Source organism: Rana temporaria, chromosome 8, assembly GCF_905171775.1.
Source record: "Rana temporaria chromosome 8, aRanTem1.1, whole genome shotgun sequence".
NCBI classification, from domain to species: Eukaryota; Metazoa; Chordata; class Amphibia; order Anura; family Ranidae; genus Rana; species Rana temporaria.
This window is the reverse complement of record NC_053496.1, coordinates 90,035,614-90,062,131: the sequence shown is the minus strand read 5'-3', so window position 1 is coordinate 90,062,131 and position 26,518 is coordinate 90,035,614. Positions and strand designations below refer to the sequence as shown.

The 26,518-nt window shown below is 43.3% G+C and overlaps 1 protein-coding gene and 1 pseudogene across 38 annotated transcripts in view; both read left to right on the top strand.

Moving 5' to 3' along the window:
• SORBS1 (sorbin and SH3 domain containing 1) overlaps positions 1-5,479 on the top strand; it is a 469,099-nt gene extending 463,620 nt beyond the window's left edge. For all 38 annotated transcript variants that reach the window (XM_040362222.1, XM_040362223.1, XM_040362225.1 and 35 more), the window contains one exon: positions 1,614-5,479. In XM_040362222.1, coding sequence (XP_040218156.1) covers positions 1,614-1,681 — 68 coding nt within the window. In that variant the 3' untranslated portion in view covers positions 1,682-5,479. The remainder of the gene's footprint in view (positions 1-1,613) is intronic.
• A 2,938-nt stretch (positions 5,480-8,417) lies between these two features.
• On the top strand, positions 8,418-8,526 carry LOC120912510 (annotated as a pseudogene).
• Positions 8,527-26,518: the final 17,992 nt, after the last annotated feature.

Here is a 26,518-nt window from a genome sequence, read left to right as displayed (position 1 = left end):
AGTTTTAAAAAGAATTAGATTTTCTTGTGTTTTCTTGTTTTCGGCATTTTACATGGATATCTTGTCTACATATACAGTTTACTTTGTTAATTTACATTGTAAAAACAGATTAGTGAAACATACAAGTATTTTATGCATAATGATGTAATATAATATGTTAAAGATGAACTCCATGCAATTATTGAAGAAATACTGTAGTTGTGCATTTCTTTAAAAATATTTAAACTAAAATGTATGCAAAGGCCAAACTTTTTTTGGGTTAGAATTGTTAAAACCTAAGGCCTGGTACACAAATTGTTTTATTTCATTCTGGGCTGGAGTTCAGGGGGAGTTTGCTGTACTAACTGTGCAGTGATCTCCCTGCTGAGCTATTGTGTCCTAACAGGGGGACGCACGCTAGAACTCACCGACCAGCGCTGATCGGATGGCTCATGTACACACGGGCCAAATGTCGGAGAGGTTTTGTTGAAGCGGCCAATATTCGGTCCGTGTGTACTAGGCCTTAGGTTTTTATTGGTGTCTATATATACACTGAGGTGATTCACCCTTACTATTGGTCCTGATGACCATGGTCTCCAATACAGAAATGAATGGGAAATCGAAACTGATTAAATCCAACTTTAAGACCATGTCTTACCCATATTTAACATGTAATATGGTGACAAATTGACCCCCACCCCCAAAATGCCCTTTCTTTACAGCATGCAGGTGTTCTTCCCCACTGCAGCAGCTGTCAGATTTGAAAATCACTTCATTCTTTCACATAGGTCTCCACGACCGTCGGACTTGTAGACCGACGACACTTCCTTCACCTTTCTAACTGAAAGTTGTATCTTGGCATAGGCAGAGAGCTGAATGAAGATTGTGCAGGAGCCTGGCATTGCACCGGTGATCCACTGATGTTGGAATGATTTGCATGCTCATTTGTAAAAAAAAAAAAAAGGGATAAATGTGATACATTTTTCTCTTGCAAAAATATGTTCAATTTTTTTTTCAGACGGTGGGCTTAGCCTTTAAGTTGTCACTTGAACAGGAATTGAACTGATTGTAAAGCTTTACATTTTTTTCCTAAACATGTCATACTTATACTTACCTACTCTGTGCAATGGTTTTGCACAGAGCAGTCCTGATCTTCTCGGGTCCCCTGCTGGCACTCCTGGCTCCTGCCCACCACCATGTGCCCCTGTAGGAAGCCTTTATGGGGGCACTCATACATGCTTGATCCCAAGCTGGGCTGTTTGAGAATCATAATTTAAGTCAGAAAACCAGTCCTGCGTGGCTCCTGCCCCCCGCTCTCCTTTCTTAGGTTTTGACTGACAACCTAACCGCTCTTAGCCAAGCCTGCAAAACAGGGAGAGGGAAGAAGAGTTGCTGCAGAAGTACACAGCGCTGGATTGAAATCAGCCTCGGGTGACTATTTAGAGGGGACAGAGTAGAGATCTGTTTTTAGTTCCTACTAAGTGCATCCTGAGTGTCTCTGACAGGAAATAAAGGGAAATGTATGACAAAAGTGGAAAATCGGGTAACAGACTTTTGCATGAAGTTCAATAATCATGTTTGCTTCTTTGCTATTCTAATTTTGCTTTGCCTATTTTACTTTTATTTTGTAACAGGTACATCGAGAAGAACAAAACTGTTTGGCACGTTCCCTGGCAATTATGTCAAGCCATTGTATTATTAAAGACGATACAGCACGCAGCTACAGAATTATTAAGCTATACTTATAAAGAATCCAGGCTTATGGTATTATGCTATGTGAAGGCATTTGCTGAATGTATCCATTAAGGTTCTACACAAACAAGGTTTACATGTGTCAGTACTGTGTTCAACTCTATATTTCTAATATGAGACAGTGAAGAGTTATTCCACCTAGTCAGTCTGTTGTTACTAAGTTGCCTTAATGTTCTGTTATTTTAATGAGGATCCTATCCTTTTCATACTTATGTTTTAAAGTATACCTGTCTCCTGCAAACAGAGATGCCATTTCGTGAGCTGAAATGTTACCTAAATTATAAGGAATTAAAGGTGGGAAGCCTGTCCCTGTTGAGTTGAGAGTTGATCAATGCTTGGTCACCCTAGTGTCCATTGCCATTACGAGGCAAAGTCCTCCAACAATGCCCTTCAGAGGCAGCATGGGGCAGGCTTCTCACCTGACCTCCTGATCCCTAAACTGGTCCATGTTGATGTGCACATTGAGAAATGCAGTAACATAAAATCTTCTTCATAATCCCCTTGTCACCATTGTCCATAATAGCTGCTACAGTACAATTGTGATAAGAACAGCTTCTGGCCTCTCCACGCTCTTTGGTTGCCTTCAATTTATGCATAAAGAAAGTATACCATTAAAGGTGTGGTTATGGTCACATTTAGAGATAACATGTTTTAAAAAATGTATTGTCACGTTTTTATGCTTTAAATTACATCACAAAATAACATATTTTTCTAGTGATATAACAGTATCACATATAACAATATGTGTCCATCAGTTTATAAAGATCTGGAATGTTTTTCCAGAGATTGATTTTGACATTCATTTCAGAGGCCTGCAAGGTATGAAATGACAATTATCCCATCATTGCATAACAGTGTAGGCATATGTACAGTCATCATTTTTATATGCATAGAAGTATACTGTGATTGAGATAAAGAAGTAAAGAATCTGACTAAGCAAGAGCTGTTATTTTCTCTGCTGCTATATTTATTCTCTTGCCTGGCTTAAGAGGTTTTACAACTGAAAATGCCATACAATACAGAGACAGGATTTAAAAAATGTGTATAGGAGGCATATGATAATTTCCAAAAGGAATTACAATTGTTCACTCTATAAATGGATAACTGTAGTTGGATATATAAGGTTTAAAGGATGCCCATAGATGGGAAGTAACTGTGGCCGAGTAGGCTATTTTACATACATGTGCATGTTTAAACCTTACACAGATGTGTTTACAAGTTGCATTCCAATGAACTTTGTAATTTGGCTGTTTGGTATGGGTTCCAACGGTCTGGGGTCTAGGCCAAGCAGCTTCCCATGACAAGGTTTTGCCAGCTTTGACTAAAGAGTATATCTTTAAAAATGGATAGTCAAGAATTTAGATCTCCATTCTGACCACTTCATCAGTGGGCTGTTCTGTGATCTTCTCTGTGACTTGGTGCCCCTAGTATGGTACTTTGTAGGGCATGCATTGTAAAAAGGCTTAAGTATGCTCATTTCATGCCTATGGAACAGTTGCCACATTTTTTATTTATTCATTCAGGTTTCAGCCAACCTGAAGTTTGCACAGATTTTATACACATACCTATGTACAGTCACTTAAAAGTAATCCTTAGCAGCCAATCATGTTTCATTTGAGAGCTGTCATGGAGGTGAATTCTGCATGGTCTCTCTGTTTTTGGCCATTGCCTGTCACCTTTTTAATAAGAGCTGGCTGGAGTATAGACGTAAAGTAGACCAATTACTTCATCCAGGAAAGGCAGGTTAGTATTCAAAATGATTTAGTAGTATATGAAGAGATAATCGTGACTTAAATATGCTCAGTAGACTTTCAGTAGATGGCCAAAAGAAAAAAAATTAAACTACATATGTAGCTAGACAGCATTGTATTTGACCTGAATGTATCTTCATATTTTACCTTTTTAAAGTGCAGACGGCTATTCTGGGAGGAAAATTAGGGTTTACATTTTCCCATGGACATTGGTGTAATTTTGCCAGTCTGAGGTATCATTTATAACCTATTATAATTTTTACAAAATGGCCCCTCCTGTGTTTAGGTAGCAGGTATGCTTTCACTGTCTGTGTTTCAAGATGAGGTATGTTAATCAGACTTAAAGGGGTTTTCCAGAGTAATTGGATTACCAAAAAAAAAAACTTAAAATATACCAATTTTGAATGTATGTTTTCCTGCCTTTACATCTTTTTTGTTTACAAACTTTTATTTGGTATAAAGTTGGTGGTACATTCCTGCCTTTACATCTTCTACCATTAGGGGTACTTGATGCTTTCTACCATTGCGGAGTGGTTGCTACTGTACATTTTTTCCTGAGGTTAAGTCTTTTCCCCTAAGACACAATCCTGGGGTGACCAGCAGGCAGAGAAAAGATAGGCAGGGGTAGCCTGCACACAAATATATGTATGTAAGCCTTCCAGGTGCACTACATAGTGACATCTTTTGAGGACATTCTGGCAAATCTGTGGACATTGCTCAAAAGTAGGGATGAGCTAAAACACACTTGGAGCCTAGTCCAAACCCACCTGCGCGAACCTGCCAGGTGGCGGTCACTGCACTGGGCCAATAATAAGTGGCCAAAGCATCCCCCCACCCTACAGCCGCACATATGCACGCCCCTTTAGACGTGCAGCTGTTGGTCGGGAAATGTCTTGGGTGCTTATGATTGGTCCATTGAAGGGACAGTGCATGAGATTGCTCAGGTGGGTTTGGAATAGGACCCAAACACACCTTTGTGCATCCTTATTCAAAGGCAACAGGCCACATAGTATATTCTAAGGTTACACGTTATTAAATCTTGCTGAAAATCCGGAAAACCCCTTTTAATTTAGTGAACTGAAACATACCTCATCTTTTTTACTATGGTTTAAGTCCAAATGAAAAAAAAAATGTTAACCTCTGCTTTCACGAAACTACCACATACTGTACACACCTATAAAATGTTTCTAAAAAATATACTGTAAGTTTGCATCTTGCAGTTCAAAAAAAAATACAGATCTAGAATGTTCTTTTGTCATAAGATATATTTAATAATGTAAGATGACTATTTTTTTGCTGGCGCTTTTTTTACCAATTTATTAATTACAGCTGTGATAGCATGACTAGCAATATGTTTTGATAAGTATAGATAAAAAAAACTCTATATATATATATATATATATTACCTGTGTTCCTAGTACTAAAGAGTATTTTTTTTTGCCATGAACTGTACTTAAGTACATTCAACAAAAGATTTATAAGAGGTTATTGACTGTAAATATGTATATTTGACTTTGTAAAGAACATGTATGTTACCTTGTATAAAGAGAAAAAAATAATTTAAGTGAATTGACTGAAAAGGAAAAACATTTTGGAGACAGGGAAAGATTTTTTTTTTTTTTTTTTTAGTATACCGGCAATTTAAATGAAGGAGGTTCGGTATAGCTTCACAGGAAGTGTTTAGCACAAGATATCTATGTCACATTTAACAGAATCACACTGTCCACCTTATAAAGAAAGAAAGAAAGACATAACATATGCATTGTTTATTACTATTTAACCCAGCAGGTGCGTTCATGACACAGTATTTAGAACTATGTTAAGAATTGGAAAGTACACTAACAATACATTAGGAATTGTCTATTTGACTATTTAGTCAAGCACACATACAACAATAATGGATGACCACTTTTCTCCTCACTTTAACATAGTTGTGTTGTTTTCTTATTGCAGTGCATTATATTTTGAATCATAATAAAAAGGAAGCATTCAATAAATGGTGGTTCTTTTATGATTTGTAATCCATGTGATCTGAAAAAGTTCAGAGGGGAATTTTTTTTACTTAAAGTTCTGTTTAGCAGGGAACTCTGATAATCCCCTGGATCATACGACTAATGTGTTTATCAAGCAGCAGAAAATAACCACTGCTGTGTTCCCCCGGCATTCTCAGAGGATAGTTCCTGTTTATGAAGTGGTGTAGATCACGTTTCCTTTTGAGGTGTGACGCGATCTACAAATGCTTCGAACTGTGGAGAACGCCTCCAGTTACTGTAATCTCGGGAGACATGTTGAGATTACAGTAACAGAAAATCAGAGAGCTGTACGCTTATTAATCAGCAGTGAATTACCGCTGCTGAGTAAACGGGCATTCTCAGAGGAGACCGCTCTCCTCAGTGCCTCACACTACACCTCATATGAATAAAAAAAATTCCCCTACACAATATATATATATATATATATATATATATATATATATATATAAAAAAAATACAGTGGGCCGAAAAAGTATTTAGTCAGCCACCAATTGTGCAAGTTTTCCCACTTAAAAAGATGAGAGAGGCCTGCAATTGTCATCATAGGTATACCTCAACTATGAGAGACAACATGTGGAAACAAATCCAGACAATCACATTGTCTGATTTAGAAAGAATTTATTTGCAAATTATGGTGGAAAATAAGTATTCGGTCAATATCAAAAGTTCATCTCAATACTTTGTTATATATCCTTTGTTGGCAATGACAGAGGTCAAACATTTTCTGTAAGTCTTCACAAGGTTGTCATTCACTGTTGCTGGTATGTTGGCCCATCCCTCCATGCAGATCTCCTCTAGAGCAGTGATGTTTTGGGGCTGTCGCTGGGCAACACAGACTTTTAACTCCCTCCAAATGTTTTCTATGGGGTTGAGATCTGGAGACTGGCTAGGCCACACCAGGACCTTGAAATGCTTATTATGAAGCTACTCAGTCGTTGCCCGAGCGGTGTGTTTGGGATCATTGTCATGCTGAAAGAGCCAGCCCCATTTCATCTTCAATGCCCTTGCTGATGGGAGGAGGTTTGCACTCAAAATCTCATGATACATGGCCCCTGTAACGGTCACCACCTTTAATGATCTTCCCATTCCATCAACCACGACAGCCTTTCCGACAATCTACAATCCAGCAGACAGGACCCATTGGATTTTCCCCCAATAACGAGGCAGAGCTCTGTCACTGGTTCCAAAATCAATGAATGAACTTTAATGGTACACTCTCAGCATTTTATGCAGTTACAGGCATGTTACAGGGACAATGAAACTCTCCACCCCCAAAACATCACACAATGGGGCTTCATACACATTATTTTAGATAATGACATTCAGGTGAGTTAATTATCCCCCAGACGTCCTGTCTCCGACAAGTTCCCCTCACCTGTTACACAAACACATTCCTTTACTAAACATAATTGACATGCTAATTCCCTACCCCTGAAAGGAGACATCTGATCTTTCAGGACTTAATTAGTACAATGGACACCAAACAGTATTGGCATCACACAATGGAAGGTCTAGGAGCAGACGCAATTAAACACCTCAAAAGCATGTGTCCCCCCATTGAATGAAAACACTCCATTTGGAGTCAGACTTAACAACTTGTACTATTCCAAGATATCCTGCAAAAACATGATTTATCAGTAATGTCCCATCTCATGTAATTTATAATTAATATTTCTCTGTCACCCTATGCCCAAAAGGGGCACAGGGATGACCCCAAGAGTCATTAGTGACGCTGTCTCAGTGCAGCACCATTTTCTGGGGTTGTGTCAGTGAAGACTGAAGTCCCATCCACTACCCCAGGAACTCCCTCTTCCTTTAGTTGAGAGCAGAGGCTTGTGGCACTCTGCTCTGTTGCCAGCTCTTCTGCTATGTTGCTGTGAGTGGAGACCACAGTCCCATCCACTACCACAGGAACTCCCTCTCCTGCTAGTTGAGAGCAGAGGCTTGTGGCACTCTGCTCTGTTGCCAGCTCTTCTGCTGGGGATGCATAAACCGTAACATCCTCTGGATGGTCCATTAAGTCCAACGTTCTGTATTCTGTTGCTGGGGAGATGAGCCAATGCCCTAGCCCCTGGAACTTCACCTCATCCGCTTCAGCTTTGGAATGGCAATCTTCATATTTTCCACTGCCGATTCATCAGCCAGGATTTCAGACACTGTCATCTGAAATTTCCACATAGTCCCAGGCAAGGGAGCCCCCACCTGGGCCCGGGCCATTCCATACAGCCCCATTCATTCTTTCATGTACACGATCAGTCGTCCTATTCCCTTTGCCGAGAAACAGCCCCAAAGCATGATGTTGCCACCCCCCATGCTTCCCAGTAAGTATGGTGTTCTTTGGTTGCAACTCGGCATTCTTTCTCCTCCAAACACGACAAATTGTGTTTCTACCAAACAGTTCTACTTTGGTTTCATCTGACCATATGACATTCTCCCAATCCTATTTTGGATCATCCAAATGCTCTCTAGCAAACCTCAGACGGGCCCGGACATGTACTGGCTTAAGCAGGGGTACACATCTGGCACTGCAGGATCTGAGTCCCTGGCTGTGTAGTGTGTTATTGATGGTAGCCTTTGTTAAGTTGGTCGCAGCTCTCTTCAGGTCATTCACTAGGTCCCCCCGTGTGGTTCTGGGATTTATGCTCACCGTCCTTGTGATCATTTTGACCCCACGGGGTAAGATCTTGCGTGGAGCCCCAGATCGAGGGAGATTATCAGTGGTCTTGTATGTCCATTTTCTAATTACTGCTCCCACAGTTGATTTCTTCACTCCAAGCTGCTTGCCTATTGCAGATTCAGTCTTCCCAGCCTGGTGTAGGTCTACAATTGTGTTTCTGGTGTCCTTTGACAGCTCTTTGGTCTTCACCATAGTGGAGTTTGGACGGAGTCTGGAGTTTGGAGTTTCGCTTCTCGGCCTTTTGGCTAAGATCAAGTGTAGTATCTGTTCTTATCAGTTGCCAAAGGATGCGCTAAAGCACCTCCCAAGCGGGGAGGGTGGATGCAAATCCAATGGTGTAATTGCACCTGGAAGGACGGTTTCGGTAGGGGCTGGTGGATTACTACTCTCCGTCGGAGGTAGGCCAGTAGCCGAGTCTGAGCCGTCTGGAAGGGTGCTTCTGGTGAGGATGGGTGGCTGCGCTTGGTCTGGCTTTTTTGCCGAGTCTTATTCTGGCCTTCTGGCTGGTGTCGGTGTAAGTGCTGTCTCTGCTGAAGGTCTGGTTGGAGGAGCTGGTGGAGCCCTGTATTGAGACGGGGAGAGGCCATGCAAATCCGCCGGGCTGAGGGAGTTCTAGAAGGGCTAGTATCGGGTCGCTGACCGTGAGTTGGCTTCTTAGAGAAAACCTGGAAGGGGCTCTCTCCTGGCGGGATGGAGGGCTGCACTGACCCGATCGGGGGGTCAGATAGGAACTTGAAAGCCTATGGTGCATGTGCCCCTGGAGTGGCAGTCCAGGGGTACCTGAAAACCACTGTGAGTGAGGGTCACTTTGGTTAGAAGGTACCACGGTCACTGCACCAGAACCACGCTTCTTTTAAGCACCTGCCTCCTGGGCCGGGCCTTTTGGCTAGGACCGGAGGGATTTTTTTATTCCTGGCCAGAGGTGTATTGCACATGGCCACTTCTTTCACTCTCCTCTTCACTATCCCTTTCCCCACTTTATTATTATTTATCCTTGTGTTGTCACTTTTTGTATTTTTATGTTGTGTACACGTTTGCACAGTGTGATGAGTAGGGTGCTTGTCCTCGGGCCTGCCCTGAAAGTCTTGGGAGGAGGTGGACATGGTCTTCTGGCCTGGTTCGCCCTCTCTCATGGGGTCTCCCTTCGGGGGAGCCCCACCAAGTACTTGGGTGGGTCTGTTTCAGCAGACCCTCCAGAGAAAGGGGTCCTTCTGGCTTTGGCTGGTCGGACCAAGTGTAAGTACCCTGTTCCTTGTCAGGAGAATAACGCCCCGGGGGATTCAGGGCAGGGCACCTCTTTATGTTGTGCACATTTTTTTGCACCGGGTGAGTTTTTTGAGTGTGTTACACACACACCATGGGCTTTCAATAAATAAATAAAAAATAGTGGAGTTTGGAGTGTGACTGAGGTTGTGGACAGGTGTCTTTTATACTGATAACAAGTTCATACAGGTGCCATTAATACAGGTAATGAGTGTAGGACCGAGGAGCCTCTTAAAGAAGAAAATACAGGTCTGTGAGACAGAAATCTTGCTTGTTTTTAGAGGAGACCAAATATTTATTTTCCACCATAATTTGCAAATAAATTCTTTCCAAATCAGACAATGTGATTGTCTGGATTTGTTTCCACATTTTGTCTCTCATAGTTGAGGTATACCTATGATGACAATTACAGGCCTCTCTCAACTTTTTTTAAGTGGGAGAACTTGCACAATTGGTGGCTGACTAAATACTTTTTTGCCCCACTGTATATTGTGTTTCTAACGTTCTCTACCTGTTTTGAGAGGTTTGTGAAAGCCAGGGGTCTTTTTACTGTCTTGGGGGGGGGGGGGGTCTGATTGAAGAGGAGGAAAGTCAATAATCTTCCTACTTCCTCCTCAGTTCTCCGGGAATTCTCTCTTCTCTCCCCGATTCTTCACCTCTAGGCTGGGGAATCTGGGAGGGAGAATTCCCACAGAGATCACCAGTGAGGTGTTGAGATTGCACCTTCATAAACTGTCTGTTTCTGACAGATTTTCTGTGTGCTGGGTTGATCAGTGGAGAACTTGTTTTCCGCTGATCATATCCATTTCATAAACTGGATAGAAGAAGATCCTGGACTGCCGCACTCCTTAAAAATTTCTTTATTATACTAATGAAATCCAAAAAACAACCAAAGCGATGCAGTCAAAATGAAGTGAACAGGAAAAAGGTAGCTGACATGTTTCACATCATGTGATGCTTACTCGTAGCATCAACATTTCCTGTTGTTCACTTCATTTTGACTGCATTGCTTTGGTTGTTTTTTGGATTTCATTTGTACAATAAAGACATATAGCCAGATTCAGAGAGACTTAGGCTGGCGTATCAGTAGATACGCCAGCCTGAGTCATAATTTGCGTTGGCGCTAATTTAAGCGTATTCTGGTAACCAGATATGCTTAAATTAGGCTCAGATACGAGCGGTGTAAGTGTCTTTCACCCTCGTATCCTAAAGTGTAATTTTTAGGCTGGCTGCTAGGTGGTGCTTCCATTGCGGTCGGCGTAGAATATGTAAATCAGTAGATACGCCTATTCACGAACGTACGCCCGGCCGACGCAGTACAGATACGCCGTTTACGTAACGCATTAGCAGGCCTAAAGTTATTCCATAAAATAGATGGAATAGTAATGTTAAGTATGGCCGCCGTTCCCGCGTTGAAATTCGGAAATTTTATGTCGTTTGCGTAAGTCATCCAGGAATAGGGATTTACGTAGTTTACGTCCACGTCAAAATCAATAGGCCCGTGCGGCGGACTTAGCCGCAATGCACACTGGGAAATGTAGGCGCACGGCGCATGGGCAGCTAAAAAAAAACATCAATCACGTCGGGTCAAGCCTCATTATCATAAAACACGCCCCCTCAGAAAATTTGAATTAGGCGCCCTTACGCCGGCCCGATTTTAGGCTACGCCGCCGTAACTTAGCAGGCAAGTATATTGTGAATCATGTACTTGCCTCGCTAACTTACGGCGGCGTAGCTTAAATGCCTTAAGCTACGCCACCGCAAGTATGCGCTCGCCATCCTGAATCTAGCTAATAGTTTTAAGGAGTGTGGCAGTCCAGGATCTTCTTCTATCCAATGCACCTGTGCATAGCCAGCACCTTTTTGGTTTATTGGGACGGAAGCAAAGCCAAGGGATCAGCAGTTTTTAGAGCGGCATCATCTCTCATTTCATAAACTGCTAATGATCTAATATGAGTTGCAATCATCAGGATCGCAGCTCATTACGGTTTTATAAACTGACACCTAAGAGAAAAATAATACATTGATCACTTCTGTTAAATAAGAACGAAAGGCTCTCCACCATGTAAGGTTTAAATGCTGCCTGCCCTCTGCCTTAACTAATGCATATTGTTTGAGATAACAATCAGTGTAAATCTTTTTTTTTTTCCTTCATCTGTTTACTAGTGATCACGTCACAGCCCAGTTCTGGGACCTGGGCAGTTGGTTAGATGAGACCTCAACCGCACCCAAAACATTGGCCCCTGACGTGGTGAATTCCTCCATTTTCGTGTCTCTTGCAGCAGTGACCCAGGACCCAGAGCTGTGCGGTCACAGGTTAAAAAAAAAAAAAAAGATATTTGCCCTCTATGTCATTACAAACAGTATACAACATTAGTAAAGGGAGAGGGCTGGCAGCTTTAAAGCTTACTTAGTAGTTAGCCTTTCCTTTATTTTTTATTAAGATTTGCAGCGCCTTATTAAGTAATACATCATTATTGATGCAAAAGACTTGAGACTGGGGCAGAGGTTCACCTTCCAGCAGGACAATAACCCTAAACATACAGCCAGAGCTACAATGGAATGGTTTAGAACAAAGCATATTCATGAGTTAGAATGACCCAAAGTCCAGACCTAAGTCCAACTTAGAATCTGTGGCAAGACTTGAAAATGGCTGATCACAGACACTCTCCATCCAATCTGACAGAGCTTGAGATATTTTGCAAAGAAGAATGGGCAGAAATGTCACTCTCTAGATGTGCAAAGCTGTTAGAGAATCCCCAAAAAGACTTGCAGCTGTAATTGCAGTGAAAGGTGGTTTTAAAAAGTATTGACTGAATTCATGCCACACTTTTCACATATTTATTTGTAAACAATTTTGAAAACCATTTATCATTTCCCTTCTACTTCACAATTATGTGCCACTTTGTGTTGGTCTAATACAGGGGTGCCCAACCTTTTGAAGAGAGAGGGCCAGTTAAGGGACTTGGTAACCGGTCACGGGCCACAATGAGCGGAGCGGGTGGATGGCAGGTCCGTGTCTGCTCTGTATATGCAGAGCAGACACAGCCCACTATACTCTCTCTTCTTTTTTTTTTGTGGATTGGATTGGAGGCAAGACACAAGTTGGTTTACATCTGCCACTCCTTAGAGGTGAACGGAGGGTCCAATTGGGTCAGGCTGACTGTGGCCCAATGCTGCTTTCACACAGATGCGCTGCAGTTTTCCCTCACCAACCTTGCATGTAATAACAGAAATCTATGGCTCAGTGCAGGTGACCCACAGGTGCACTGCTTTGCACTTGCTGATCAGTTTGAAAGCAGCCCAGTAACCACTGCAGAACAGATATATCCATATATACCCTGTGATTTTAGTAATAAAACGGACCTTTAATAACAGTATTCTATTCCATCCCAGAGCAGGAGGTCGCGGGCCACATCAGAGGGCTCTGTGGGCCACTGGTTGGGCATCCCTGGTCTAATACATAAAATCCCAATAAATTTACATTTTTGGTTGTAACAAAATGTAGAATATTTCAAGGGGTATAAATACTTTTTCAAGTATTAAATCAGTGTACTTGGAGGTTTGCCCGGAGTTCAGCTTTAAAATGCAAGCCCTGAAAAACTAAATTTTGACTGGTTGATAACTTCTCAGGCTGTTATGTCCTTAAAGTGGATGTAAACCCACTCTCATCCTTTCTAAACTACTGCCATAGTGGTTGTCTAAGGATATACATGCCTCCTGCATGTATCCTTACCTGTCAAATGTCTTCCCTCTGTCTGGTATGAAGCCCGAAAAACTGCAGATTCTGTGGGTGGGTCTGTTGTCCAGAGTTCGGTGGGTGGAATCGTGATGTCAGTAGACTCCCCGCCCACCTCTACACTCCCCTTGTCAGCATGCATTTTCTCCTGTGCATTTCTTACACTAAATTCTGCCATTTCTTACACTAAATTCTGCTATGATCACTAACATCCAGTCAAAACCCAGAAAAGTCACCATATGACTTCAGCATGCCCAATCATTCTGAGGTGTGGAGCAGCCAATCCTGTGAGAGCTGGAGAAGAGAGGAGGAGGGGATCTGAAGTGCGCAGAATGTGTCTCTAAGGCTCCTTCATGAGATATGTACATCACCTGTCTCCACAGGTTAGGGGTTACAGCATGCCCAATCATTCTGAGGTGTGGAGCAGCCAAACCTGTTAGAGCTGGAGAAGAGAGAAGGAGGGGATCTGAAGTACGCAGAATGTGTCTCTAAGGCCTCGTACAGACGGGCAAACATGTACGATGAAAACGGTCCGCCGGACTGTTTTCAGCGGACATGCCCGCCCGGAGATTTCTGTATGATGACTGTACACACCATCATACAGAAATCCGTGCGTACACGATACGCGGCGACGATAACGCGCGCGGCCCTGGCAGTTCAATGCTTCCACGCATGCGTCTAAGTCATTCGACGCATGCGAGGGAAATGGCGGCCGCTCGGACATGTACGGTAAGTCTGTACAGACGACCGAACATGTCCGACGGACAGGATTCCAGCGGGCATGTTTCGAAGCAAGTTTAGAAACATTTGCCCGCTCGAAAACGGTCTGGCGGGCAAATGTACGCTGGAATCCTGTCCGCTCGGCTGTACAGACGACCGAACATGTCTGCTGAAACTGGTCCGCGGACCAGTTTCAGCAAACATGTTCGGTCGTGTGTACGGGGCCTAAGGCTTCTGCATGAGATATGTACATCACCTGTCATTCACAGCAAGGGGGAGAAACTGACTCCTATTTCTCTGTCTGTCAGTTTTTATCTCACTGAAAAAAGATAAGAGGACTGCTCAGAGCTGGATTAACGCTTCGTGGCAAGACTGGGCACAGATGACATGATATCCTTTACTGTACAAAGTGCAAGCCTTGATTAAAAATAAAATAAAATCGGGTTTACATTCACTTTAAGTAGCCTGAGGGTTGAAGACATTTAGTTTCCAGTTTCTCCTGTTTCTTCACTCAGCAATTGCATAGTAACAAGGTTCAAAAGTGACACAGATCCACCAAATTTAGCTACATTTTGATCCAAACCTTTAGCAACTTGACATGTAAATACATTAAGCCTATTCACCCTGATGCATTATGATAATGTTACTACTCATTACTACAGGGCACGATAATGCTTTAACTGTGGTGGGTTGCAGTGCCATACATTTTGGCAATGCCACCCTAACCCCTAACCCCCCCTACTGCAGTGGTAGACAATGCAACAACATTGCAGGAAACCACAATATACATGGATGCATTGTGTTGCCTTGTGTAGAAAAAAGTCTGTTTCTTCATGCATTATGGTGCACCAATACACCAAAAAGGAAAACTCTGCGCTCCTGAAAGTTCACCAATTATAAATCCACTTAATGTTTGTGAAGAAAAAAACAAGTGGATTTATAATTGGTGAACTTTCAGGAGCGCAGAGTTTTCCTTTTTGGTGTATTTGTGTATTTGTGGTACTTCAGGGTATCCGGATCTCTGCAGCACGGACTGTTCTCAGCCCATACGAGGGTTTCAAGTATTTCATGGGATATTAGTTATTTCCCATTGAGCGCCAGTGATTTTTTTGTATCATTATGGTGCACCACCAACCCATTCCAAATCAGTGTTCCGCCTTAACGACGCACACTTTAATGCAGGATGGGAATAGATTTTTTTGTCGCTACACTAAGCTGCGAAACTATGATATCTGATTGACTAGTATGGGTTGCTGGACATTGATGCAGAAAAAATAATGTGCTATTGTAAACCATTCCTCTGTGATTGTTTCCAGGTTTATTTGCTTGTATCGTAAAGATTTAGGCTTCATTTCCATGGACGTTTTTACAGCCACTTTCTTTAGCCTTTTTTACAGCTTAAAAACGCCTGTCCATGTTTATTTCTTTATTTATTTTTTCAAACATTTTTTTTTTTTTTAGCTGGAGCTCAAAAACGCAGCGTTTTTGCGCGTTTGAGCGTTTTTTTAACGTCAGGTGTTTTTACAGCTCTACTCTGGAGCTTTAGAACGCACTGGTCCTGGTTTTTTTTTGCAGCTTAAAAACGGCTCAGCCATCTACAGCTCAAAACCCGTCATGTGGGCATGAGGCCATAGACTAACATGGAGAGCTGCTTTTAAGCTGCAAAAAACGCTCAGAAAAGTGGCTGTAAAAACGTCCATGGAAATGAAGCCTTACTGTCTATGTAAAGATACAAACTCTCCTTTAATATTTTACTGGAGGATATGGTAAAGAGATTCATGCCTGACCTCGCCTACATTACAGGGGTTAGCCAGGTCTTTGCTGACTGAGACTTAGACAGTTTACACACTTCATTATAAAGAGCATTATTTTCTGGTCTATCTGGAGGAACAGCTTCCTATGAGCTAAGCTATAGGCGGAAGCCTGGGTCAGATAAAGAGAAATATAGCCACAGAGGTTTCTGTATATAACTAGTTGACCATGCAAGTAAAGCCGTTGCCAATGACACAGGCTTAATGTGGGGGCGCAAACAAACTGAAAAATCAACCTGTTAGTAATGCAGGAATGTAAATAGCCATTTATAAGGTGATTATGTATTACTAGACACGTGCGTTCCCGTTCGTAATGAATGGATTTTCGTACGAATTTGTTAGTATTCGTACATTTGGATCAATTCGAACATCTGAAAAGCTGAAAGAACCAAAATACGAAAATTACGTAATTGCGTAAAATAACGAACAAGCGAAAATACAAACGTATGATTGGACAATCTTACTAAAATACGAAACACAACGAAAAAGCAAAAGAACGAAAATGACATCTATAACGAACGATTTGCATTCCGTATTTAAATCATTTGTCTGTTCGTATTTTCATTCGTATGTTCGTATTTTCATTTGTGTGTTTTGTAAAACCGTTTCTTTGTCTGTTCGTAAATTTGTGTACTTGTATCGTTCTTTCGAATGGGCACTGGGCAGTGTAGTTAGTGAGTGATTACTTAATATCTTAGCCAATCAGCTTATCTCTTTTGTGCTCAGTCACATTGCACAGTGTAAAGCCTCGTACACACAATCTGACTTCAAACAAACTTTTCCGTGGATTTTTGTCTGAAGAGAGTTGGCCAGACTTTTGAAACTGTACACACGGTCGGATTTTTTGGAAAACGCTCATTTTGACGTTTGTTGGCAAAAAATCAGACCGTGTGTACGGGGCTTAAGAGAAAGTATATCTTAATATGGATTAGCCGCGTGTTGCTATGTATTTACGAAAGTACAAAATTACGAATCCATTAAACGAAAATTATCTAACAAAATTACGAATTTCGAATCAACGAAAATAAATTAGACAGAGTTACGAATCATTCAGTATAAAGGAAAATAAAACTGTTACGAAAATACGAACGGGTCCGAATAGGAAAACTTGCGTCTTACGAAATACGAACTGGTCCGAATAGGAAAACTTGCGTCTTACAAATACGAACGGGTCCGAATAGGAAAACTTGCGTCTTACGAAATACGAACGGGTCCGAATAGGAAAACGTGCGTCTTACGAAATAACGAACGGGTCCCGAATAGGAAAACTTGCGTCTTACGAATACGAACGGGTCCGAATAGGAAAACTTGAGTCTTACAAAATTACGAATCTTTACGAATTCTACGGAACCAGACGAAACGAACAAAAAAATTTACGAACATTTTTGTTATGCACATGTCTATGTATTATTACTGCAGATTAAACTGTGCCCATCATATGCAGCCTCACTGTGCCTGTCACAGTAGGGCCAATCACATCCACATTTAAAGTGTCCCCCTTTACATCAGGTGTCGCCCATCAGAGTCCCCCTTTACCATCAGGTGTCCCCATCAGAGTCCCCTTTACATCAGGTGTCCCCCATCAGAGTCCCCCTTTACATCAGGTGCCCCATCAGAGTCCCCCTTACATCAGTGTCTCCTCCTTTACATCAGGTGTCCCCCTATACATCAGGTGTCTCCTCATTTACATCAGGGGTCCCATCAGAGTCCCCCTTTACATCAGGTGTCCTCATCATAGTCCACAGCTCTCACAGCATCCACCTTCGGACCCAGCCAGAAACCATAAGTGGCGACACGGGACCCGCCAATCACTAACCACAACATTTTAAGGCAGTGGTTCTCAACCTGCTAGTGCCGTGACCCCTTAAAAAATTTCCCAAGTTGTGGGGACCCCTAACAGTAAAATTATTTTCGTACGTGGGTTGACAGCACCCAAGGCAAGACAAATAATTTGCGCCCCTAACCCACGGATATTTAGCGCTCCCTGAGTCCCTTCCTCTCGTACAGTATTAAAACCCCTTATGGTACATTTTAGGATGTACCACTCTCTCTTTGTTCTCCTTTATGCTGTGCAGCCACAAAAAGGCTAGGAGAGTGGTGCAGGCTTCAGGATTTGCTGACCCCTGGCAAATCGTCATTCGACCCCCAGGTTGAGAACCACTGTTCTAAGGGAAGCCAGTAGAGCTTCTTGCCATTATTTTATATTTTGTCCATTTTTTAATTTCCTTTTTTTATGATGAGTAGCTTTGGGGGGGGGGGCAGCGACCCCTATTGATGGGCCGCCACCGGATCCAGGCTATACAAAAAGATGGTGACCCCCCCCCCCCAAATTATAACTGGCCTTTCAGTAAGGTGCACATGGAAGGGCAAAGCACATCACAAGCAAACAATAATTTCCCCAGCCTGCAAAAAAAATAAAAAATGTACCCAGTTTTAAAATTCATGTTAAAACAACCAAAACCTCTGTTGTTAACATGAATTATTAGAGCGGTCAATTTTATTTTTTGCAGGCTAGCAAATAAGTGTGCTGGGAAATTTTTGTTTGTTAATGATCCAGGCTACAGATGTTTCACGTTATCTTTGTTTCACTATTAAACATTCCTCTAGTAGCATTGGTTTCACATTATAAACAGAGTCCCTACTCTCTGTCCATATGGTTTATGGTATATAGCTGTTCTATTGCCTTGGGAAGCAGAGGGGAGAATTATATTTGTTTTGCATAGAGTGACATTTGCATCTTTTGTCATATATGGCAATAGAGTTATCTCTAGAACATTTTTGTCTAGGGCCTCGTTCTCGTAGGCGTTAATGCCCGTATAGCGTGAATGGGCTGTTTTTTTTCAGGGTCTCAACAGGCTGCACAGGATGACGTCATCAGAGGTTGACGCGTTTCAGAGCAGGCGGCTTTGCTGACTAAGGAGCGCGACTTGCCAATACATCCAAGTGCGCCTGCTCACGAAACGCCTCCGATGACGTCATCCCGTGCAGCCTGTTGTTTCCCTGTGTTCCAAGCCTCGGTTTGAGGCCACCTTCGGTAGCCGGCGTTTCCATCTGTCGGAAAGGACACAGCTGTCATCAGGATACTTACACAGCCGAAGACTCGGGAGCGTCTCTTTGACATCACTTATACGACTGACGCCGTGACAGAACATCGGAACTTGTTAATGGTAGTCGCCGGTCGGGACACCGGTATCCTGCTGAAAAATGTCCCCCGGCGGCTAATGTCCCCCCTGTACTGCGCAGGCGCAGCACTTGCGCAGTACAAACCACAACGGGACCGGCGGAAATAGCCAAAGCTAAATAGCTCAGAGTCAGCTGTACATGGCGCCTGCGCAATGACGAGGATATTGTGACAGATGCTGTGCACGCTCCCGATGCTCGTGCTACTCTGCAAGGAGGTGGGTGCATTACTGTAATATCGTCTAAGGGGCGGATAGCTATAGAAGAGGCCAAGTTTTCTACTGATGTGCACAGCTGATAACTTGGCCGTGATTTTAGCAATATACTTCACGTCTTTGCAAATCTGTCCCCTCATTTGTTTAAACACGCCCCGCAAAGATCGGCAGAACACCGGGTCGGAACATGGGGACTTGCTGCCGGCCGGGACGACAGGATTTTTTCACCTCCCTGTTGCCACGGCGCCGCCCCTGCACCCACTGCCACGGGAATCCAGCCCTGTGTACAAGATTAGGAATGGTTCACCTCTGAATCAACCATCTTCTCCCATTACTGAGCTAAAACGGCTTTCAAAGCACATGTACTAAAATCATACCAAAAGGCTTGTATAGCCCTGCTTTTTCAGAACTACTTAGGTTGTAAGAAGCCTCTAGTAAGATATGGTAAATACTGGGCCTCCCTTCCCGACCTCTCCCCTTGAGAATGCTATTTGCCTGGCTGTCATACTGCTTAAATTACGTAATTAATTTGAGTCACTGACTTATAACATGTACACCCATTAGATGCTTTAGTGCTCTGTAAACACAAGACATTTTTACATTAGTGCTCTTTAGACCTTTCTGCACTCAGTAGAACTTATAGATAAATAAAACCTTCTTTTAAAAGACATTGACGACAATTGTACTTTCAACACACAGAAAATCCCAAGTTTCCCAAGAGAATTCTAAGAATGCTAACAAAAAACATACAGCAGAACAGCGCCCCTGGTGGTTTTTTAATGTAACCATAACTGTAGAAATCAATGGAGTAAATTCATCTATACATTGAGTATAGAAGGTTACAATTGGATGAGAGAGCATAGATTGTCATCTGTATCCATAGACACACAATCAGTGTCAAGTGGTCATGCACAAGCAAACGAACAAAGGAAATCGAATAAAAAAAATACATGAATAAATATGACCAGTGAGGAGGAGTTTAGATGACTAGAGGGGGTTACGTCAGATAGATAAGCACATTAGAGAGTTGCGGTATCCCGCCTTGCAGAGCCTCTAAGTTTTCCATTGTTGTGGAATAGGAAAAGGACAAAAATAACAAATTAAATTAACCACTTGCTTACTGTGCACATATATCCCCCTCCTGCCCAGGTGAAATTTCAGCTTTCGGCACTGTGTCGCTTTAACTGACAATTGCACGGTCGATGCGACGTGGCTCCCAAACAAAAAATTGACGTCCTTTTTTTCCCCACAAATAGAGCTTTCTTTGGTGGTATTTGATCACCTCCTGCGGTTTTTTATTTTTTGCGCTATAAACAAAAAAAGAGCGACAATTTAAAAAAAATATATATATATATATTTTTTTACTTTTTGCTATAATAAATATCCCCCAAAAATATATATAACAATTTGTTTTCCTCAGTTTAAGCCGATACCTATTATTCTACATATTTTTGGTTAAAAAAAAAATTGCAATAAGCGACTGGTTTGCGCAAAAGTTATAGTGCCTACAAAATAGGGGACAGAATTATTATTTGTTTTATTATTTTTTTACTAGTAATAGCGGGCATCTGCAATTTTTTTTGGGACTGCGACCTTCTGGCAGACACATCGAACACTTTTGACACATTTTTGGGACCATTCACATTTATACAGCGATTAGTGTTATAAATATGCACTAATTACTGTATAAATGTTACTGGCAGGGAAGGGGTTAAATGTACACCCTGCATGGTGTTTCTAACTGTGGGGGGAGGTGACTAATCTGTGTCCCTATGTACAAGGGACACAGCATCGGTCTCCTCTCCCTGACAGGACGTGGATCTGTGTGTTTACACACACAGATCCACGTCCTTGTCTGTGTAACCGCCGATCGCAGGTGCGTGGCGGACATCGCGGCAATAGAGCAAGGGTTCTATATAGGGTTATACATCTGTATGTCCATTCCCCTTTAATCCTTTAGGGCTATTCAGAGTGGAAAAGGTTAGGCGTGGTCTATTGTTGCTCCATACAAAATGCATGAAAAAACTATTGAGACTGGAGAAAAATATAACACCCCCCCAAAACACCAAAACACAGATATGTGTCTCAATAGAAAAAATAAATAAAGAAACAAAATATAAAAAAAAAAATCAAAACAAATGGAATAGAAGGTAAATACCAAAAAATAATATACGGGTTTCCCTGGACTAGACATAAAAAAAACTCACACTAAGCCCACCTTCACATTGGGCCGATTTGGAATGTGATTTGACACGTCAAATCGCACGCCAAATCAGAGCCTATTGCTGGCAATGGCACCGTCTGAATCTGTGCGACGCTGACTTTGCGGCGCTGCACCAATTCCCAAAAGTCGTTTCTGCACTACTTTTGGTGACTTTGGGGGGCGATTTCAAGAGACATCTGTGCAGGAACCCGCACAGATGTCTTTCAAATTGCCCCCGAAGTCGGACTTAAATGCTGCACAGCGGCACAATTTCAAACTCACCCTCAGTGGGAACGTGGGCTCAAAGCGTGCTGCTTTCTACCATGAATGAGGGTATCCACCTGTGTGAAGACAAAAGAGGGGGAATGCAGAGGCGTTGCTAGGGGGGTGCGGTCCACACCGGGTGACACCCGCTAGAGGGGTGACACCATCCCGTTTTTTTAATATTTTTTTTTAGCTGACATGCCCAGCCTGCCCTGTGCAATCCCAGCCTGCCCTGTACCACCCCAGCCTGCTCTGTGCCACCCTAACTTGCCCTATACCACCCCAACCTGCCCTATGCAACCCTAACTTGCCCTATACCACCCCAAACTACCCTGTATCACCCCAACATACCCTATACCACCTTAACCTGTCCTATACCACCCCACTACACCAAACCTGCCACTATAACCACTTTAATACTACCCTAACCTGCCACTATACTGCCCTATAATATCATTTACAGGGGCTGGTTTGGGGTGCGCCCCGTGCACGTGCGCTGCCTGCTTGGTGCTGGGCAGCCTATACAGAGGGGGGGGTGACACCATGTTTTACCGCACCGGGTGACACCAACCCTATTGACGCCACTGGGGGAATGGACAGACAGCATCACTTCCCTGGTGAAGTATGTTCATGTAATCCTTTATTAAAACAATGTAAAAAGATCCTACTAACAAAGGTAGATGCATCGGGAGCAATTAGGGGGGAAACTGTGCGCCGCTGTCAGTACACTGTCCCAAGCCGCACAGGGGATCAGTCTGTAACCCAGTGTCTGGAGTGCTGATAGTGTTCCGGCTCTTCCTAGGCGCTGAGACGCTGCCTAATGTCCCAGTGCCAAAAAGGTCCACTGCACCAATGACACCGCCAAAGGATCCAGGTCACAGCAAGAGGCGTTTCAAGGAAGGGCCCCAAGCCTGCATAGGCAGCATTTTGGTAAGGACAAGTTTGATCCCATTTCCCTGCACTCCCATTTTTTGTCTTTGATTGCTTTCCAAATATAACAAACAATGGAACCAAACGTTTAATCGCCAAGTCAAATTTGCCAATAAACCACAAATCATTCATAGTTACATAGTTAATCAGGTTAAAAAAAGACACAGCCGTTCAACCCCATATACAGAATTACATAATCCTATACCCACAGTTTGTACCAAAAACCCCAGCAAAGCACGTTCCAATTGGCTGTAACGGGGAAAAAAATCCTTCCTGATCCCCCCCGAGAAGGCAAGTGGATATTCCCCAGATCAACTTACCTATAAATGTCAGTACCCAGTTACTGATTGCACGAAACTACGTGGTTTTTCAGCTCTTTAGCGCCACCCTTTGAGCAACTTCTGCTAATGTTGTGTTATGGTTAGCATTGCTTCTGAGCATGCATGTTTGTACTTTAGATTTTTGTTATAACGGACTTGTGTACACACGAACGGAAAATCCGCCAAGACACATTTGTTGTCTGAAAATTTTAAAGCATGCTTTCCAACATTTGTTGGTGGAAAATCTGACAACAATTGTCTGATGGAGCATACAAACATCGCACAATTCCCATCAGAAAATCCGATCGTGTGTACGAGGCTTAAATGTGAAGAAACCTTTCCATATTTAGAATGAAATCTCTTTTCCTCTAGGCGTAAAGAGTGCCCCCTAGTCCTCTGTGATAACCTTAAAGTGAATAACTCAACACCAAATTCACTATACCCCTTATGTATTTGTACATGTTGATCATATCCCCCCTTAATATTTCTCTCCTCTTAGCCAAGTTCCTCCATGCCTCTTATCAGTTTGGTTGCCCTTCTCTGCACTTTCTCCAGTTCTCCAATATCCTTTTTTGAGAACTGGGGCCCAAAATTGGACTGCATATTCTAGATGAGGTCTTACTAATGATTTGTACAGGGGCAAAATTATATCTCTGTTTCTGGAGTCCATACTTCTCTTAATACAAGAAAGGACTTTGCTCGCTTTGAAAACCCTAGCTTGGCATTGCATGCCATTATTGAGCTTATGATCTACCAAAACCCCCAGATCCTTCCCCACTATGAATCCCCCCAGTTGTCCTCCCCTAGTAGGTATGATGCATGCATATTCTTAGCCCCCAAGTGCATAACTTTACATTTATCAACATTAAACCTCATCTGCCACATAGTTGCCCAATGAAACAGTGCATTCAGAATGATGTATTTGTGTTTGTACCTAAAAGAAAATACCAGAACAGTGGAACCTTGGATTATGAGCATAATTTATTCCAGGAGAATGCTCGTAATCCAAAGTACTCGCATATCAAAGTGAGTTTCCCCATTGAAGTCAATGCAAACAAAAATAATTAATTCTGCATTGACTTCAATGGCATGCAATACCGCCTCATGTGGCCAGAGGTGGGGGGGTGCCGGAGAGTCTCGGAAATGGCCGGAAAGGCCTGGGGACAGCTCGGCTGACCTTGGCAAACCTCGGAAAGGCTCGGGAACTGAGTATTTCCAAGTCTTTCCGAACGGCTCTGATCTGCACCATTTGGCTCCGGCCCCCCCCCCCCCCTCAGACCAAACACGATACTACACACTGCTTTGGCCTGAATCCTGCTCGTTTCGGGAGATGACACTCGCAGTTAGGATTTTTCAAAATACAGTACTCGTATTGCGAAACGCTCGTTAACCGCGTTACTCGCAATCCGAGGTTCCACTGTACAAGTGGTATTATCTGTATTAAATAGAAATTATGTCCAGCAACTTGTGAACAAAGTAACAGGGAAAAAGGGTGGAGAACACAGTGCCCTTTGTACTATCTCATTGGGTCCCCCCACATTGCTAGGGACCCAATCATTACCCTTAAAATGGTAGTAAAGTCTTTACTACCACTTTTACCTACAGGTAAGCCTATAATACGGCTTACCTGTAGGTATAAAGAATATCTCCTAACCCTGTACGGTTTAGGAGATATTCCCCTCGCAATGCGCCACTGACTGCAGCGGCGCATGCGCAGCAGGGATCCTCGGCTAGATGCCCGGCAGCTGCCGGACCTTGCCGGAATGAAGTTTCCCGCACGCATGCGCGGGAGTGACGACATCGCCGCTCCAGCCAATCACAGCGCTGGAGCGCTGATACCCGGAAAACACCCGAGACAAGATGACATCTCGCTCGGCGTGGACCAGGTAAGTTCTACACTCCTCATTCCAAGGTAACTATTTCATAATGAGCTACTATGCGCTGCATACTAGCTCATTATGCCGTTTGCCTTTTAGGTGTAAAAAAAAAAAAAAAAATAGTTGCGGGTATACAACCGTTTTAAAGGTGTTGTAAAGTCTAAAGGTTTTTCACCTTAATGCATTCACCCCCCCCCCCCCCCCCCACCTCTGTTTTTTTTACCTGAACCTGATCGTTCCAGTGACAGGGACAAGCACAGCAGCTCCAGCCACTGTCTCAGGTCCTCATTGGATAGATTGATAGGAGCAGGAGCCATTGGCTCCTGCTGAGGTCAGTCAATTCCAGTGACATGCGAGTAGGGGTGGGAGGGGCAGGGACAAGTCCTGCTCTCTGTGTCAATGGATGCAGCAGCATGCCCATATGAGTGTCCCCATGGAAAGCGGCTCTCCGCAGGGGCACTTGAAAAGAGGAGGAGCCAGGAGCGCCGCTGGGGGACCCCAGAAAAGGGGGATTGGGCCACTCTCTGTGTAATCTGTAGAGAGGATCAGCTCTGGCTAAACTGTGAATTGCTTTCAATAGGGCTTCCCACCAGCCGCTAATTGTTGGGAACCCCGCTGAGTCTCTCATGGGTAATCACAAGTGTGAATGGGGCCCTAGTGGGTGGGGGTAAGGTTGGTTTCATGTGGGCGACCTGATTAGGTCTGCATATCAGTTTTTCAGGCACACTCGATCGGACTAACCATTGTTCACTATGTCTGCCAAAAACAGACGAATTGGGGATCCATTCTTTATCCGTCTGGTGGATCGGATCAGATGACAGTCGGATAGAAACAGACAGGCAGTCCGTTTCCATTTGACTGTTTAATAGAGAACAGCGGGGCTGTGTCTGTGTCCGTACCTGCTCTGCATAGTGGAGCGGACATGGACCTGTCATCCGCCTAATGAGCAGATAGCTCCTCCGCTGAGCAGGCAGATGCGCTTTATGGAGTCCGCCCCATGTGAAAGGGCCCTAAGGGTCCGCTTTAGCTTTTCCAGGGCTGCCAACACCTTGGATCTATGGATGATATCACCACTTAAAGAATTCTGTGGGATTGTGTCCCTCCACAGTTAGAAACACTTGAGTTTTGTGGTCACATGATTGCTTGATAAAAGTAAAAATAATATTATTATATGCAATAAATATAAGAGAGTATGTGTAGACAAGTGCAGTTTACTTTCTTCACTGTAGGTGGCGCTTAGCCACAGTGGCATGGCAGTTGGAGGGGAAATCAAGAGGAACATGGTTTTTCTATGGTTTCTAGGGGCACTGGGGAAGCAATCCGATGGGAATCTGCCACCCCATGTGACTCTGGTGGCCATCTTGGGTCAGGTAGAGCCTATTTAATGCCCTGGCTCCTGGACTTGCCAGGCATTTTACATGTAGATAGTGTCGGGAACAGATATTGGCGACAGGGAGAGGTTCCAGACGATTAGGGAAATGGGGGCATACCATCCTTCCTGGAGACCTCCACATTTGGGTACAGATCAGCCAGGCCACATTCCACCCCTCTAGAGAGATGCTGTTGGCACATCTGAGACCTGTTCTGCTACACAAGGCTGTTGCATTCTGTGAGTGTTCCCGGTCGGGCTCCTTCCTGCTGGGCTTGTTGTAAATTTTTTAACTTTAATATTAATACAAGTTCTGTTCTTTGCAACTGCACACTGAGGCTCCATTCACACCTTAGCGTGTCAGATCGTGGGCAAAACTGTTGCGATTCTGCCCGCAAATCCCAAACTGTGGGAAGCACTTGCGATTCTGTTACC